Source organism: Macrobrachium rosenbergii, chromosome 10, assembly GCF_040412425.1.
Source record: "Macrobrachium rosenbergii isolate ZJJX-2024 chromosome 10, ASM4041242v1, whole genome shotgun sequence".
NCBI classification, from domain to species: domain Eukaryota; kingdom Metazoa; phylum Arthropoda; class Malacostraca; order Decapoda; family Palaemonidae; genus Macrobrachium; species Macrobrachium rosenbergii.
Genome location: NC_089750.1, coordinates 61,846,121 through 61,864,999, shown reverse-complemented (window position 1 = coordinate 61,864,999; position 18,879 = coordinate 61,846,121). Strand labels below are relative to the sequence as shown.

Genomic DNA, 18,879 nt, shown 5'->3' with positions numbered 1-18,879 from the left:
GAGGGTCAGGTTCTGGAATGGCGGTCACACAAATTACTGAAAAACAAATAACTAGACAATGAATAAAGTTTTTGCGGCAAACAAGTAACAAAACAAGGCTCACTTCATTCTTGGTGGAAGAATGGAAAACAGCTATGTAGTATGCCCAAAAATTAAAAGGTAAATCATTGTTTTTAACCTGTGGAGACACGTTACAAAATCACCAATAGTAATACCTCAGATATAAATGAACTGAGAAGTACTCATGAAGAAGCAGGTGGTCGCTTACTGTTCCACGCTGACCATGCTGCAAAGGAAGGATATCAAGCAGTGTTGATAAGTTCAGTAGGTACTGATGTGTTCATTTTATGCCTAGCATTTCAAAAACGCATCAAAGTGCCATTGTATAAAAAATGTGGATCTAAGAGTAGAATAAAACTTGTTGGTATCAAACAAGTACTAGCTCATCTTGGAGATGTATGTGATGCTCTTACTGGACTACATTCTTTCACTGGTTGTGACATGGTCAGAGCATTTGCGGGAAGAGGAGTAGTTGTGGCACTGAAGAAGATGATTAGTGAAGAAGCATATAACACATTTTCCAAGTTGGGATCAGAGTGGGCCTTAGCAGAATCAGTAATGTCAGACTTGGAAAGGTTCACTTGCTACTTTTACTCTAGGAAAATAGTAGCATTTAACATCAATGAACTAGGTACCATGGTTTTGTGCCAAAAAGGGAGAAATAGAGAGTCGTATGTTGCCACCATGTTTAGACTGCTTGAAAAAACATTCAGAGGGCAAATCATCAAGCTGCAATATGGAAAATAAGCTTACAACCAGATCAAGGTACACAGACTCCCACTGGAAGAGGTTGGAAATTGATTAACACTGATGAAAAAGAGAAACTTGCTATGGACTAGGTGGATAGCTTGCCAGCCCCTGAGGCCGTCCTTGATTTACTTGCATGCTCTTGCTCCAAAAGTTGTAAGTGCATTTGCTTATTAAATGGAATGAAATGCACAAACATGTGTAGTCTTACAGACTGCAGTAACCAAGGAGTCACTGAAAGTGTAGATTACCAGCAAGCTATGAATGATAGATAATATGATTTATGTAGCTGTGATTGTTAGAAAGTTGATTAAAGCTACATGAAAAGAAAATCCTCCATGAATTTTAAGCCGACAGCTCCAAATAATTAAGAAATCTAGTTAATGCGAAGCAATATATGAGTAAAATTACGCAATATGGTAGAGTGTAGAGACTGTAGAGACTAGAAGTGCTCTGAAAATAGATGCCATGCTACAAGTCATTACGATGCTCTCTTGCATTCCAAATTAATGGTCCTAACTTTTAAACAAAGCATCTTACAGAAATTTTATAAGATTAAAAAAGCTTTACAATTGTATTTTGATAGTAAAACAATTAATATACCGCTTTGATTATAAGTTATGATTTTATCATCATATTGCCAATTTTCAAGAAGAAACTGAATTTTTGTATATAAAATAGGTCATTAACAGGTTGACGTTGTAAGGTACTGAAATTCAAATTCTGCATGTTTCTCCCATTCCTCATGTTATTAGCTCGTATCTCTGCAAATCTGATGGTTCTAGGCCAAAAGCAGAGCATTCTACAAAGGTTTTGTAAACTGCCTCATCTTCATTTGCGGAAAAATTTGTTATATGCAAACTACACAAAAAAGCATTAAAATAGGTTTGGCCAGTTTTTTTTTTTTCAAGGCTGTCATACATTTTCTCTATCTAGGGAACCTATTCGTCCCAAAAATAATAGTAACCCTTTGCCCCTAATTTGATACCGAAAAATTGACTGGCTCATGGACTACAGGCCTTAAATATGGCTAATAATTGTTGTTTATAAGTACTGCAATGCCATTATGGTGTCTGGAACCAAGTCTTATTTAAACTGTCTTGCAGACCATGATTCTGGTGGTTCTAGATCATCTTTCAGTAATAAAAACATGAAGGATATTATTGGTTTTTCAGTGTACAAGACAATAGTCCTTTTTTGAGAATGGCCACCAGACGACACAGGGAAACGAATTTTGAGAAGGGGTAGAAGCATATAATAAAAATATGACGACGAGATGAAATTCATAAAAAGTATAAAATATCACTTTTTAAGTGTTAATATAGAGACACTGGTATCGTTTAGATTTATTGTGGGTTAGATTAAAAGGTTTTATCTTTGAATTTCATATATCAAAAGCGTTCGAGTTACGTGCTCTGTATAAGCTGCTATTAGTTATTTTTCATATATAACTTTCTAGCCAATACCTATAACTTTAACTAAGTAGCCTTTATAGCCAATGAGTTATTATTCATGTAATGATTCAAATTATTTATTGAGCAGAGTTTAATTTGACTTAGCACTCTTTAAAGCATAGAAAATATTCTTCATACTTACAAGACATTGCCATCATTTCACATAAATCTTCTAAATAATGTAGTCCTGACTCATTTATTTACATTAACATATGATTAATTACACATTTAATACCAATTCAGTCTAAACCAAATACATTTCATATCTGACGAATTCAATGTTATTTCATTTACTTTTAGTTCCATTTCCCTTCAAATGGTGTTTGGATAATATTTTACAAGACTTTAAAAAATATTCCTAAAATATATCTGAGGTCAAAATTAGCTGTTCACTGCTTAATACTTACGAATACATTATTTAATTCAATAAATGTCTGTGCATTGTCTGTTTATTGATTGACAGAATAATACGTTGTGTTTTACTTTTAAAAATACGTCAGGTTTCATAGTTCGTCTTGCTGTTTCTTTTATCAGACATTCGTAGGAAAACGCCTTTTACTGTAGATTTCTCGGTTTTGAGCAAAACACGTCACTAATGATAGTTTATGAAATTAATCAGTATAGTAATTTTTGTCTTTTTTATATTTCATTAAAAATATTCATTGAAATATTTCTATATGCAAATTATTTAAAGCTCTGACAATAGTTGTATGCTGTACGAAGCCAAAAGTTTAAGAGTTGCTTAGCAATGTTTTTTTAACCAATTTATTTTGGCAATTTTATCAAGATCAAAGTATAATCTTTAGAACCAAAGAAAACAAGAAAAGTTTATTAATCTATGTCTTTTATTACGTCGTTTAAATTCGTTGTTACCCAAAGTAAAATCAGTTTGAATGCTTACTTAAAGAAAGTCGTCAGTTACCATTAATTGTTAGAATTTTTTTTGTTATGTAATTCGCCAATAGATGTCCATAGCGGCGCAGGCCCCGTGAATTTCTTGAAAGTGCCAAGCCTAAAATTAATTACGAAAGATACGTTTTTAAATATATGATAAATATGACATTAAATATGAACATTAAATATATTAATCATATGAAAGTTTTTACTGAAAATAATTCTATTATCCTCATGTTACGAAGTCATTCTTTTTTGGAAAGATACGAATTTTAAATATACGATATGACATTAAATAAGAATCTTAAATATGATTTTAAATAAATAGAAGGTTCTACTGAAACTAATTCAGTTACATTCCATAGATTATGTCACGATATCATTTATTTTTACGTATTTGTTTTAGGCTAGTAATCTTTGCAGGCAAAAGAGACTCCGGGAAAGGAAAGGATAAATATACACAAGTCACAGAAACAGAACGGCGTCTAAAGAGTCCCATATAAAGCTTTTTGTAGAAATGATAGAAAAAAGCATGTTTATGTCTAGGAATAGCAAAGCCATAATAAAGCTAATTAAACTTACTAAAGCGCTCAGAGAGAGAGAGAGAGAGAGAGAGAGAGAGAGAGAGAGAGAGAGAGAGAGAGAGAGAGAGAGAGAGAACTCTACGGGTGAGACATTCAGAGTTACTCAGAACACGAACCCTATCCAGATGGAGCAAGAGACGTTTTCGCTGTATCAAGTAAGCAATTATGACATTCATTTATGACATCTTGTACACTGTATGGAATTTCTCATTTAATAAAAATAAAAATTGTAACAGGGAGTTTCATATACGAGTAATAAAAGTACTGTATATTTTCAGGTCAAACACTTCGTACTATAGGCCTATGTCATTTCTCCCCCCCTTCCCCGCCACCCGCTCCCGTGGCTCACAGGGACAAGTTTCGCTCTGAGCAATTCATGAAAAGTCTGTCTGTATGTCTGTGTGCCAGCCATTTATGACAACTTGTACATTGTATAGAATTTCTCATTTAATAAAAATAAAAACTGTAACATGGAGTTTCATATGCGAGTAATAAAAGTACTGTATATTTTCAGGTCAAATGCTTCGTACTATAGGCCTATGTCATTTCTCCCCCCCCCCACGCCACCCGCTCCCGTGGCTCACTGGGACAAGTTTCGCTTTGAGCAACTCATGAAAAGTCTGTCTGTGTGCCAGCCATTTGTCCGCATAGCTTATTTTAAAAAAGTTAAGAAAATGTTGCTTGGTCAGAATCCTTTTTTCAAACTTGTAGCTACGGAGATAAAACACCTTCATTCATTTAGCCGTATTAAGGCTAAAGCTTTGTGATACTTAATATCATTTCTGCTACAGCTTTATACTTCATATTGGAATCTTCAAGAGTCCCTTCTTTTTTCCTGAGTAATATATTTTACTGAGGTGGCTGGCATAAGGCCAGCTACATCTACAGAATCAGAATTCAGGAGACAAAGAGTATGAAAAATGAACGTTAAAATAGGATTGGGTTTCTGGAACATCTTTTGTCAAAAGTCGACTGATTTGACGAAAATATTGAAGGATTCAAATTATTAGTACATGGGAAATATACATAACTGAGAGCTCCATACACACATATATATGTGTGTGTGAGTGTGTGTATGATCATACTCTCAGTCATTGTATTTTCTACGTAATAACTCGAATCCTTCAAAATTGCTGTCAAGTCAATCAAATTTTGACAGAAGATGTTCCAGACAACCCCATGTTTTAGCATTCATTTTTCATACTCTTTGTCTCCTGAATTCTGATTTTGTAGATGTAGACATGAAAAAAGAGTGGACTCTTGAAGATTCTTATATCAAGCACAAACCTTTGGTAGAAATGATATTAAGCATTATAAAGCCTGGGTCTAAAGCGAATGATTAGTAAATCCCATAATATAACTAATTAAATCAGCTTACAAAAGCGTCAGTGTAAATAATATATATATATATATATATATATATATATATATATATATATATATATATATATATATATATATATATATAGAGAGAGAGAGAGAGAGAGAGAGAGAGAGAGAGAGAGAGAGAGAGAGAGAGAGAGAGAGAGAGTGCAAAAACTGAAGTGTTGTGAAGTGGGAAAAGTGATGTCTGGTAAAGTGAAAGTGGAAAAGTGAAGTGAAACGGAAAAAGATAAGTGTGAAGTGGAAAAAGTGACGTTAAAAAGGGAAAAGTGAAGTAAAAGTGGAAAATAGAAGTGGAGTGAAGTGGAAGTAAAAAAAGTGAAGTGGGTGCATTACAAGTGTAAAACTGGAGTGGAGTGAAGTGGAAAGCTGTTAAGTGGAAAACTGAGGCATAGTATATAATGAAGAGGAAAAACAAAGTGGAATGAAGTGGAAGCGGAAAAAACTAGAGGAGTGAAGTGGAAGGGGAGAGAAATTAAGTAAAAAACGAAGTGAAGTGGAACAAGTGAAATGTGGTGAAGTGAAGGCATAAATAATAAGGAGGACTGAAGTGGAAGTGGAAATGTAAAAGCTGAAGTGGAGTGGGATCCAAAAAGGAAGATCTGGAATGAAGTGGAAGTGGAAATGTAAAAGCTGAAGTGGAGTGGGGAAGAGGAAAATCTGAAATGAAGTGGAAGTGGAAAAGCTGAAGTGGAGTGGAAATGGAAATTATCAAAGGAAGTGTGGTGAAGTGGAAGTGAAACCATGAAGTGAAAATTAAAGTGGAGTCAAGTGGAACTGGAAAAATTGTGAAGTGGAAGGGATAAAACTGAAGTGTATGAGGAGAAATTGAAGTGGAAGTGACAGAACTGAAGTGTATGAGGATTAATTGAAGTGGATGTAAAATATGAAGTGGAAGTTACAAAACTGAAGTGTATGAGAAACTGAACTGGAAGTGAAAATGGGAAGTGGAGTGACAAAACTAAAGTATAAGTGAAATGAGAAGTGAAAGTGACAAAACCAAAGTGGAAGTGAAAATGGGAAGTGGGAGTGACAAAACTAAAGTGGAAGTGAAATGTGAAGTTAAAGTGACAAAAATGGAAATGAAAAACTGAAATGGAAGTGAAAATGTGAGCCAAACTGAATGTGAAGGGGAAGTGACAAAACTTCAGTGGAAGTGAAATGTGAAGTGGGAGTGACAAAACTGAAGTGGAAATGAAAATGTGAAGTGGAAGTGAAAATGTGAAGTGGGAGTGACAAAACTGAAATGGAAGTGAAAATGTGAAGTGGAAGTGACATAAATGGAGTGGAAAATGTGAAGTGAAAGTGGAAATGCAGAAACTGAAGTGAAGTGAAATAGAAATGTAATAGCAAAGTGCAATGTATTAAAAATCTACTTAGGAGGGTTTGGAAACGTACAAATACACACACACATACTTGTAAATATACATACACACATACGTACATACACCTGGCCCCCAAAATGCATTTATAGGCCTAAAGGCTTATATTCCCTCGCTGTATGCTTGACTTATGTCGGCATTAGTAACATGTAGGTTACGACTAGCAATCATTTCTCAAACAAGTGAAAACCTTACCTATTCATCAGTTCTTTCAGGACTAACTGCCATTACGAAGATTAAAATATTTTCTTTGAGGGTCTTCAACATAGATACAGCATGTGCAAATGCATGAAAATATATGATGATTGATTACATCTTTTTATAACTGAGGTGAAGCCAGGTAACCCACTGTCTCCTGAAACCAGTCAGCTAAAACATGACTTACCTGTAGAATACAAAAAAAAAAAAAAAAAAATTATGCTTTAAGATAATCTCCACCAAGATTTCAATTTTAATTCAAAATGCTAGCAAAAAATGTGAGTACAAGCAATAGCAGGGATTATTTTGATAGTTACATAATTTTGTAAATTACATATTTTCAGCTATTAACAGTCTAAAATCCAAAACACAAACACATTTTTAAAACGTTTTTGTATTTGCCTGGTCTCGCTACTCAAATTTCATGCTTCACATTGCCTTAGTCATCGATATAAATACACAGTGAAGGGGCACCATTAGAGAAAGGAACAACTTACAAGACAAGGAAACTACTTCACTTGTAATTCCAGGATTAACAAGAACGAACACAATATTTGTGTTAACTAAATAAAAATAATTTTCTAGAATGCTTGGATATAGCAATGTGCAGCTTACACACTAAAACAAAACAAGTGAGTAATTAACACTAACAATAATAATAAGCTACATGTTCGACTATACTGAAAATAAACTTAAGAAAAATATGAAATGCTAATAACATAATCAAAGGACATAAAAGTACAAAGATCATGTATCTTTTAAGCATGGAAAAATAACATAATCAAAGGACATAAAAGTACAAAGATCATGTATCTTTTAAGCATGGAAAAATTGCCTCGTGCTCTCAAGATGTCTCGATTTATGAAAGTAAGAATAAATCCTAACTACTTTTATGGGAACAATTATGAAAAGAAGGGCCTAATGCTATGTTTTTGGCCTTCTGATTGGGACCTATCAGTGTACGTCCAGTAGACATTTTTTTCCTCTCTGGAGACATTTCAAACCAAGCTTCTCAACCTTGTGTAACTTTGACATCACCAGTACTTGCACAAAAACTTTTATGCAACAAGGAGTGGATTAAAAGAAAGACATTTACCTAAATTGCAAATTTGTTAAAAATGTTTATACAGTTTTGTTACCTTTAGTTCACTTTTTTCTCAAGCATTAATCTGGATGATGAAACACCCACAAAAAGTAGTAAAGCACCAGTTTTTTTTAGTTCCTTTTCAAAGAGTTTGGTTCAACAGAACGCACACAATAAAAATATCAATGTTTACAGTGCTTGAGCACTGTCCGGCTTACATTAGGTTGTGGATGGCTGGTTTACCTATACATACTATCTCAAGAAACTTAGGAGTTTCATTGCTACTTGAGAGAGACCGTTGAGATATACTTGACTGTCACAGTGAAAAATGTGCAAGTCTCATTACGGCAAATTTTTATTCCATTTCTACCCCTACAAGTAAAGTATCATATGGAGGAATACAGATGAAAAAATTGAATTGAATATAGAATTTAGACCAAAGGCCAAGCACTAGGGGACCTATGAGGTCATCAGCGCTGAAACAGAAATTGACAGTAAAAGGTTTGAAAGCTGTAACAGGAGGAAAACCTCACAGTTGTACTATGAATCATTTGTTAGAAGTGGATGGAAAGTAAGATAGAAGAAAGAGAATATGAAAGGAGGAAAAGTAAAGGGAACAAAAGGGGTTGCAGCTAGGGTCTGAAGGCAGGCTGCAAAGAGCCCTACATAATGCCTGCAGTACACCGCAGTAGGTGAACTGACTGCACTACCCCCCTACAGGGATACAGAGGAAAGAGAAAAGTTGGTATACTTATTCTACACTTATCTGACTTAGCATAGTTTGCTTTGTACCAATACAAAATAAGGGAAAAGAAGTGTAGGTGTGTGTTACATGGCAAAAGTTCCTTGCAAGACATGAGCAGTAATCCTGTATGGAGTTAAGCTTCATGTCATAGTGTAAAGTGATATGAGCAGTAATGCTGTATGGAGTTAGGCTGCATGTTATAGTGTATAAGTATTGTCAATACATCCATTTGAATTGAATTGGTACAGTAATGCAGACTGCTTTCCCATTTAAGTAAAAAACCCAAATGTATTAACTTTTTTGCAGCACTGATGTTACAATTGTGGTCTTTAGGAGAACAACACTTGGTAAAGAATGTGTGAAACAATAGATGGAAGGTGTAAATAAAATGGTTATAAGAGAAGCAGTTTCCTCTACATGTCCGATGCTAAAATAAATAGAAAGGGAATGTTGCTTAATGCAAGATGTACCAGTGAGGGTAAACTGGCTTAAGATGAAAAAAGAGTTTTCTGGCTTGAGTTCATTTAAGCTCTATGCATCCCTCAGGTACCAGGAGATAACAGGGTAAAAATGAACAGTTTGAAGACCTCTACTGTGATACTCCTACTTTAGGAGTAGAGAGTAAAATCAGTTCCAAAATATCTTGGGAGAAAGATAAAAAGTTCAAAGATTTGTAATATCTTTTAATAACAGTAATTATATCTGTCTCTTAATAACAAGAATTATTTCTATTTTACTTGCTTTCTCACCTGAAGAAATATTAAGAAATAAATTACATTTAATCTATCATCCAATCAAGAAGTACATAAAAATGTTGGGCACGAATTGGTAAAAGGGAGTGGTGGCTGTTCTAGAAAGCAATCTTGACATCAAGAGCATGAAAAGTAGTCTTAACTATCAGCAAAACCTCCTCATGATTAGGAGGCAAAAAAAGGGCATGGCTGTGTGAATCAAGCATAGCAGAAGCTCCTTTTAAAATTAAGCAGGAAAAGATTTAGGAAATGAAGAGGAAAAGACAATACTCCACAAGTCAATACTCATAGTAGGAAGGACTAATCAAACAAGTTGACACAACAGTTTGTGACATCCTGTACATGTCTATACAACTGAAATAATGTATCTGAAACATCCAACGCATCTTGAAAGTTTTGCCTATGGAAAGTGGTGCTGCAATATTATCCTATTTAAGAAAGGCAGGAAACTTGACAAACAATGATGTTTTCATTTACAAAACACAATTGGAGGAAATAGTTGTGTCAGGCGAAGATTACACCTTACTTTAAAGATGAGATATGTGGACAGTATCTTGTCTTATAAACTGTTTTACACAAGTGTAAGTTTGAATTGACGGTAATAAGGATAAGGCCAAGAACAGTGAAAACCATGATAGCCTCTTCTGAACTAGCTTGTTGGATGGTAGAAAAAGTTTGGGCCAGGCACCACAAAGGAGTACCTCAAAACATACTTAAATTTAATAAATAAAAAATTAGGTTATGGAGATCAAGCCAATGAAAAATCTTTAGTAAAACCAAGATCAGATGCTTTAAAATGAATGCTTACAAATTTACGAAAGATATTATAAGTACTGTTTATGAGGTCAAAGTTGTTACAGCTTTCTGAAATCACAAGATTGTAATTAAAAATGGGATGGATGAGCAAGGAGTTTTAATATTTGCTAAGAATTTATTACATATTCCATGAGCAATTTGAGTAACTACCTATGATGCTGATCTCATAATATGTTTAGTACAGTATTATTATAAATAATTTAACTATAACACTGAGTTAAGATTCATAACTCTCATAAGTCTGGCCCAAAGGATTTGTTCTTCATGAATACTGTATATTTTATACTTTATCCTTTTTAGCATATCATTAAGTATCAAATAATAGTTTTCAAGAATATGTATCGGCACCATTATTACACTGTATAATAATATTTTTCACAATTTCTTTTCAGTATCAAATAATATGAAGATAAAATTAGAAAGTCGTCACACCTACCAAGAATCCCCTTCGCAGCCAGAATCCACTATCATTATAATGCAATTAATGTTGTAAGTAATGCCTGAAATAATTCCAAGGTATAGAGTTGTTTCATATTTATTTTCTTATAAAGGTCTTTCAAAACCACTTACTGAGTTTTGTTTACCAATCCATATACTGTACAGTAAATATTCTTATATGATTATCATTTCAAGTACAAGATCAGACACCCTCCTTTGGGAAAGTATGTGGATCCAGTCACACTTCTTGGAGGTCAAATTGACTGATAAATATGTACAAAAGAATCAAGATCAGTCAGGAATACTAGCCACCAGGAAACCCTCACAGGGAATTGGCTAAAAGCACATCAGATTTGCTGGGGATACTGACCAAATTCATTCTCAGTTTGTCCACCATTATCTCATGTTAGCCAGCTTAATTTTTTTTTTTTTTTTTAGCTCACCTGGCCAAAGCAGACAATCAAATTAAACCAAACTTGACAGGAATGTTGTTACTTTGGTCATACACTCACATTTTGAGAACATATGAAAATAAATTTGGCATGAATGATCCTAACAAGGTCTACACCACCTTGTTACTTTGGTGTGGATTAGTATGCATCATGGCTACTATTGGCAAGTTGTCAATGTTACTTGACTGAACCTGTAAATAATTCTTCAATAATCATTTAGCCAAATAAAGCCAACTTGACAAAAAGTTTCTTATGTAGTACCAATCTAAGAGTTGTTACTTTGAGGCTAATCTACCTACCAAAATCCAAGAGAGTAATATAAACCCCTGGAAACCTCAAATATTTTCCCTAGGCAGTAAGTTTTGTCACAGTAGGTTGTAATATAAGTTTAACCAGACCACCAGGTTAAAATTCTTGAACTCTTGTAGGACTGTTACAAACTTTTTTTTATATTCATACAGGAGTTTATACATAAACACACATTTTATATAGTTTTCAATTAGTTTGGCACTGCAGATAAGCCAAGTCCTTTGATTTGGACATTTTTGTGTATACATTGGAGCAGCTTACAACCCTAGTTTCTGTTAGTAATTTGTCATATTTAAAGATGTTTGTTGTTTAGATAGGCTAATTGTCCTTTGTTCATGATTTCCTTAATGCCAAAGTGTTTTTGGTTCTTAGGCAGTGTGACCTCTGATTGCATTATGAATTAGTTCTTTTTTACCTTGTACTACTCTTGTGAGTTTGTTCAATTACTATAGCTATTTTCCTCTATTGTTTTCATTTATTTATTTAGAACTCAAATCAGGAGAGCAACTTGGGGGTCAATAACCCTGTGATGTCTCACCCATGTGCTACTTTTCTTTGGTTCAAATCTCTTCTCCAGTTCCATTCCTCAAATCATCAAGAATGGGAATGTAGAAACTGCATGGGCTACTGCAACTTGGTGTGTGTGTGTGTACATTTTCCGTGTGCCATCCGTGCTGAAAACCTCATGCTCACTGCCTAATATCTCTGCCTCTAACACATTCTTGACTTCAAAGAATGGTCAGTGTATAGCAATGCATTTTGGTATGAGAAAGAGAACTCCCCCCTCCTCCCCCAAATAAGACTTGGAATCAGCAGGTAAAGGCTATTTACTCAATAATAATCAAGTGATCAATTTGATAATTTGTATATCAACGACTGTTTCAAGAACGTTTCAGACATAAGTAAGGACATGGCAAGAGAAAATTCTTGAGAACAGAATTAGCACTGTTTGCAGGGAGAAAGAATTTACTTAAAATACAAGAATCAAGGAAATATGGAGTATTTTTTCTGTCTCCTGCAAGTTAGTCTGACAAGACAAAGGCCTACAATCCTGGTAAAACTAGGGACAATGGGAAGGCTAGGTAACCTAACCTAATTTATATACCAATGTTGTGGGCATCAGCCACTTACAGATGAGATTCCCTTGAACCAGGGAATGGTTTATGAAACTACCATTACACATTTCATACTTTCCTTTTACCTAATGGTATCATAAATAAGTTCCTTTATGTGTACCAAATGTTATGCAAACCCCATATCATTTTTGCTTTAGAGAACTGTCTCTCCTCAGATAATACAAATATGCACAGTATACTTTGTGCTGTGTCAATGCAAATTACAGTATTCTACAATTTCCCACCATACAACTTTTTCCCTAAAGGGCACTCCAAGATTACAGAACCTTCACACCTTCAAGTTTCCTTTCAAACTAGACTATTTTCTGGGATAATGGCGATATCCAAAATGGAACATTCCCATATAACCTTACAGCAAGTTTCTTAAATGTTCTGGGATGAGTCATTAACATTTAAATTTTCTTACCATTTTTCAGATTATGTCAAGAGTTTTATTGCAAAAACTACACCACAGGTTATTAGTCCATTAGCAATCCATGCATTAATGTGCTTCAGTCATTTCAGGCAGTATTTGTTTGTCAGTCTACATATAGGGTTTATTTGTAACTTAGCATTTTACATTATTTTGTTAATGCATTATTGGCTTTTACTTTATTTTCTCGTTATCATTTTTGCCTTGTCATGTGTGGTGTCCTTTACCTACTGAACAGATAATTTTGTCATGGGATAATGAGACATTTTATTGTGAGGTAGTAATGAAGGCACCAGTTGTAGCAATTCTGGTATCCCTCAGAGGCATGAAATTGCATTTGTACTGAAAATGTTACACTCACTGCTATTTTGCTTTATTTAAAATTTGCACATATTCTGCATGTAAAAGACAAATACAGAACAATGTGAAGCACAATTATAAAAACTGAATGGATAAATATAACAAACCAACAAAAATTCATAGCAATACTTATGAGACTTGCATACTAAAGTATAGCATTCTTGGTCCTTTTCTTCTTTCACATAAATATATAGCCTTTTCTTTCCTTCTTGTATGCCATCCTGAACTCCTCAATATACAGGCCTCTCCAATCACAATTCTGCCTGTCAAAACAATTTTACAGTTCCAGGAGTGAAAGATTCTAATACTGGTCAGTGTGATATTGAGGCATTTCAGCAAAAGGTGGATTCTGATGCTCTGCAAACAGAGCAGCAAGCATTGACAGGCATTCTGTAAAGAGACACTCAAGTTGACAGTGGATGTCATATACTGTATTGAAACAATACTTATGGAGGAAGATGTCTTAGCATATCTTCTGATGAAAATCTAAATTATGATAATACTATTGTTGAGAAAAGGAAACCAGCAGTTTTGTTTGTGCAGCTATTATTTTTGCCTTTCATTTGTTTTTTCACAGCCCTCTGTACTTAGCTTTCATTTGCTTGCTGACTGTAACTTTCAGTTTGATTACCCAGTCTGAGTAGATTCTTTAGTGCCTTTTCCTCTTAGCATCAGAACTTATGGAAGCTGTGACTTCATTTTAGCTATGCAGATGAATGTTTAACTTTAGCAGAACAAAGGTCCTGCTTTAACATTAAAAGATAGCCTGTTACACAGATATCACAAGGCTCTATAAAAGTGCAAAGGATAAGAAGTACACAGATAAGAACTATATGGGAGTTGGGGTTCAGCTGGCATGTTCTGCTTGAAAAAGCAAGAGACAGGGATGGTTGAATGAATGCAGTAGAGACCTTTGGCATCATACAGCACTGGAGGTGTATGTTGGTTTAGTCAGCTGCAGCACATGAGAGAGATCTAAGAATAATTTGTTATAATTGCCAAAGAAAGTTTCCTCAGAAAATGAAGGGGACCATCACTGTTACTCATAATGTTAGAGCCCTAGGATGGCGTCCCTGCCTCTGATAGGAGATCATCTGAGTGGAGGCACATATTTGTCATATGGTTAACAGAACTCTTGACAATCTAAGGGTCCCTGTACTGGGTGACATGCTGCTTAGCTGAAGTTCTTGGTATTCTACTTCAACTGCAAGTATAAGGAATAAGTACTCTCACAAAAGACGATCTCTGCGAGAAATTTTAAGATCTTTTTCAAGAAACTCCTGGGAGCAAAATTTTCTTTTTAACAATTACAGATCTACACGTACTTGATGATTCGATGTGTTATGTATGAAGACCTGGACAGGAGGCTTCTATTATTCGTAGGCTTTCCTTATTTGGTCATAGACTAACTCACAATTGTTTTGTAATTCAGCTGTTAGACTATATTTCAAGACCTCATTGATTCAACTATTTGGTGTGTAGGGATGAATGCATTCAATATTTCAAACTTATTACTGTAAATCTTTGAATTTCTATGAACTTTACTTTATTGGGATGCATATAGCGATTAAAATTCAAGAATGAATGTTTGGGACAACCTTATCACTGGTAAGAATTCTATACTGTGGTTAACACTACTAGTTGTGTTCCTTTACTGGCAATATCATCCTCTGTAGAAACAAGGAGGCTTCTACATAAATACCATCAGTCAGGGCAGTCCTTTCTGTTAGTCTGGTATTCTCCTGGACATCCCCAACTTCTCTGCTCCTTTGAATATGTCACCTTAGCTCCTCTACAAAAATGATAGCTTCATGATTTTCATGGCAATGGTAAACATTTGTGAGATTCAAGCTCAACAGAACTCAGTGGTTCACCTTAATTATTGAGGGGCTGGATTACATCTGTCCAGGGTTAAAAGGTTTAGTTGAAAATGAGGATCATCTGACTTGTCCTAAACTGTGAATAATGAAGTCACTTTATAACTTCCTTTGGGTATGCTCCATTCTGAAATCACAAGAGTAAATTTTTCAGGCCATGACACCCAGAAGTTAAGTATATCTTAGTTTAACCAGACCATTGAGCTGATTAACAGCTCTCCTAGGGCTGGCCCGAAGGATTAGACTTATTTTATGTGGCTAAGAACCAATTGGTTACCTAGCAACGGAACCTACAGCTTTTAGTGGAATCCGAACCACATTATAGCGAGAAATGAATTTCTATCACCAGAAATAAATTCCTCTAATTCTTCACTGGCCGGCCGGAGACTCAAACTCGGGCCTAGCAGAGTGCTATTCGAGAACTCTACCGACTCGTCCAACAACGAACTACACCCAGAAAACAGTTACTGAGATTTACAAGGTGGCCTTGGCTTCAACAAACTGATCTGTATACCATCACCAGCTGTCTCTACTCTTCATCAAGCTATATGCTGTGGTGGGCGGGTCTGTGAATTTATCAATTCTAAGAAAACCACATTAGACTAATGGACATAGTTTCACATGCAATGAGCACAGCAATTAGCAGCACCTGTTTGAAAATATTTTATATGCCATGTATTGTTTCATTACCTAATTAACCTAGTGCTGCAAACTACTATAAGAGCAATTATGGCACTGATGCCAGAAATATGAGGGCAAAATAATTACTAGCCAAGGCTCCCAGAATTAGAACAGATGATTAAAAATTTACATGATTTTTCCATGGCTTGCCTAGACAAGAAATTCTCTCGTAACTTATTTAGGTGCAAGATTTCTTTTTCCGGTGTTCATTTTCCAGTAAAGTTATATCAGCGTGGGTAATGAAACATATGACAGGTAAAGATAAGCTAGTTGTATTGTCTTGCTGGAATTTTTTTTTTTTTTTTTCAGAATTGCTGAAGGTTTCTTGGGCATGTACCCAGTGCCTTATTTTTTTTTTTTTGTATTGTATCACTGCTTATGTCCCTATGTATTTACTTTGTTTATTTATCATTACAGCATTCATTTGCTATTTTGTTTTTGTATCTTTTTTTACAGCACAAACTAAAGTAAATACAATACTGTATACTGTATTTGCTTTAGTTCGTAATTGCTATGGAAAAGTACCTTTCATTTTTTTGCAAAACAACAATCAAACCACTCCCATGAATACTCCTACAAATATAAAAATACGCCTTAGGATTAAATTCTTCAAAAAACTTTAAATATCACGTAACCTGAAAAAACTATTAAAAACTCAAGAGATATTAAGAAATATTATAAAAAATGAAATATATTTAACCATAAAGCTGAGTTAAATATTTAAAACTCTCTGAAGGTGGACATAAAATCATAAATAGCATTTGCAGAAACATTCTTCAAATGGAGCTGTCATTACTCTTGATGTTGCCATCATACAAATATGCAAATAATTCATGTGTTTAGTGCTAGTACTGTTATTCAAAATGATCAAACCTTGAGATAAAAGACGCCCATAAAGGGACTTCAGCAAAACAGAAGACCAATATGACTATGCAAAAATAGAAAACATAATTACTCTGTATATATTGTAATTTTCATTAATCACAGTACTTTTAATGAGGCAACCTAATCATATTTCTGGATGCTAATAGAACTTGCTCAAAGGTTTTGTTCATAGCGAGGTGATAAAGAAGTTGAACAGATAAGTGGAAGAGACCAAAGGAAATGGATGAAAAGCAAGATTCCACTGGAAAGAATCCCCATATACTGCATGTGAAAAAAAAAAGATACAAAAACAAAATAGTAAGTGAATAATGATAAACAATGTAAATATATAGGGACATAAGCAGTGATACAATTAAAAAAAACTAAGCACTGGGTACAGGCCCAAGAAACCTTCAGCAGTTCTGAAATAAAAAAAAAAAAAAAAAATTCCGGCAAGACAATACAACTAACTTATCTTTACCTGCCATGTGTTTCATTACCCACGCTGATATAACATTATTGGAAAATGGTCACTGGAATATGAAATCTTGCACCTAAATAAGTTACGAGAGAATTTCTTGTCTCGGCAGGCTATGGAAAAAAATGTAGATCTTTAATCATTTCTTGCTAATAATTATTTTTTATTTCTTCTATTTGAAAATATTGTCCTGTTGCTTTAAGGAATGGTCTCTTTTATTAACAGGGTTCAAATAAAGATAATTCCCATTTGTTTTGTTTTAATTTGAGAAAAAAGTGGTTATGCTAAGGAAGATGGCCCTGATAATTTCATCAAAGGTTATTTTTAATGAGCATTTGTGTTACAAAGCACCATATAAAAATTGTGATACCTCAAAATATCAGTGTTAGTTCAACTTATGGTGTAATCAGCTACTGTTACCATCTTTTGAACATTTTTACTGGAACTATCTGTTTATTAAGGCCCAAAGGTTATGCAATGATTTCTAGGGTTATCATCTGGCTCAAACTGCCTTTTTTAAATTACAGACGGTTATCAAACTAAATACAGCCTTTGTGCCAAGTCTGGTGTAATTACGGTTTACTAGCATTTGCAACAGTACGTCATGGTACATCAGCACAGCTCAAGCTAATAGCATCCTATTGTCCCTTACATTTGATGTGAAAGATTACGACAAGCTTTACATCCTGGTATTTTTTCATAAACTGTTTTCTCACTGGTTTTCATGTTGTTATGGTTCAAATGATAGGACTACCTACCCTCTTTTACAACTGTCTTATTCAGTTTTTCCCAATGTCTTGCTTTGGTGTTTTCAAAAAGTCTGTTTTTACCAGTTGGTACAATAACTGTTCTTCCATACAGCAAGTCTGTCTACTTTGGAGCAAACTCCAGCTTTTATAGTTTCTTCAGCTTATGACTTTTTTCCGTCTTGGGTCTGGTAAAATTTCCCGATTACACCACTTCCAAGCATGAGGATATTATCGTGTTTTCTAAGTGATTCGCTTATAAATTGATATGCCCTAACCTAGCTTAGCCATGGCCACGTGAGCAATAACCATGGTCTGGTGGGCGAACGTTTGTTTGTGTGTAATAGAATAATATTGGACTTTGCCCACATTGCCGATCTGGGTTGTGGAACTTACGGTGCTGACAAGAATAAGAGCCTTTTACGAATAATAATAATAAAAAAAAATTGAAGGCGATGACCGAATGAAGAACTCGAGAAAACTGACATACTGAGCATTCAAGTCCTGGCTATCAAATTGTTCCTCTGTTTTCCTGAGTAGCCCACTAAGCAACACATTATCTCAACCATAACCTTCCCATTATTACACTGATCTAACAGGAAAAATCATGGACTTCCTAAGCAACCAAATTACGATTTTTCACGAACAGACTTACTTAGCCTAGGCTGTGACCTTGGACTTCAACGCTGCCAGCAGTAGGAAAATATCCCATCTTGAATAAAAAGGTCTCCCGTGCACAATCCTTTTCACTGTCCACTGGTTTTAAGTCAATAACATATCATCTGAAATCTAAATTTTTCTTTTGAGTAAAATTTCCACTAACAAATGAGAGGGTGCCCAACTGCTAAAATAGCTGCAGTCTTCGAATGCACCTATGTTTACCGAACTAACGAAGTGGAGCGCTGGCATGTTCGCACTATGAAAAGGTTGGTTAAACTAATTTCTTTCTCAGTCTTTAAGTGACCCCTTTGTTAAGCAAGCAAACCAGTGATGTGCCCGTACGCAACCAATACTCTACTACAGGTGA

The 18,879-nt window shown here is 34.8% G+C and overlaps 1 protein-coding gene and 1 long non-coding RNA gene across 4 annotated transcripts in view; one reads left to right on the top strand and one right to left on the bottom strand.

Annotated features, from left to right (window-relative positions):
• Positions 1 to 10,664, top strand: part of LOC136842688 (protein-lysine N-methyltransferase EEF2KMT-like) — a 42,614-nt gene extending 31,950 nt beyond the window's left edge. For all 3 annotated transcript variants that reach the window (XM_067110352.1, XM_067110354.1, XM_067110353.1), the window contains one exon: positions 10,492 to 10,664. In XM_067110352.1, coding sequence (XP_066966453.1) covers positions 10,492 to 10,592 — 101 coding nt within the window. In that variant the 3' untranslated portion in view covers positions 10,593 to 10,664. The remainder of the gene's footprint in view (positions 1 to 10,491) is intronic.
• Positions 1 to 18,622, bottom strand: part of LOC136842690 (uncharacterized) — a 56,895-nt gene extending 38,273 nt beyond the window's left edge. The window contains exons 1-2 of the long non-coding RNA XR_010854305.1: positions 18,508 to 18,622; positions 6,700 to 6,889 (exon numbers count right to left, since the gene is read on the bottom strand). This is a non-coding gene — a long non-coding RNA (uncharacterized lncRNA). The remainder of the gene's footprint in view (positions 1 to 6,699; positions 6,890 to 18,507) is intronic.
• Between the last annotated feature and the right edge of the window lie 257 nt (positions 18,623 to 18,879).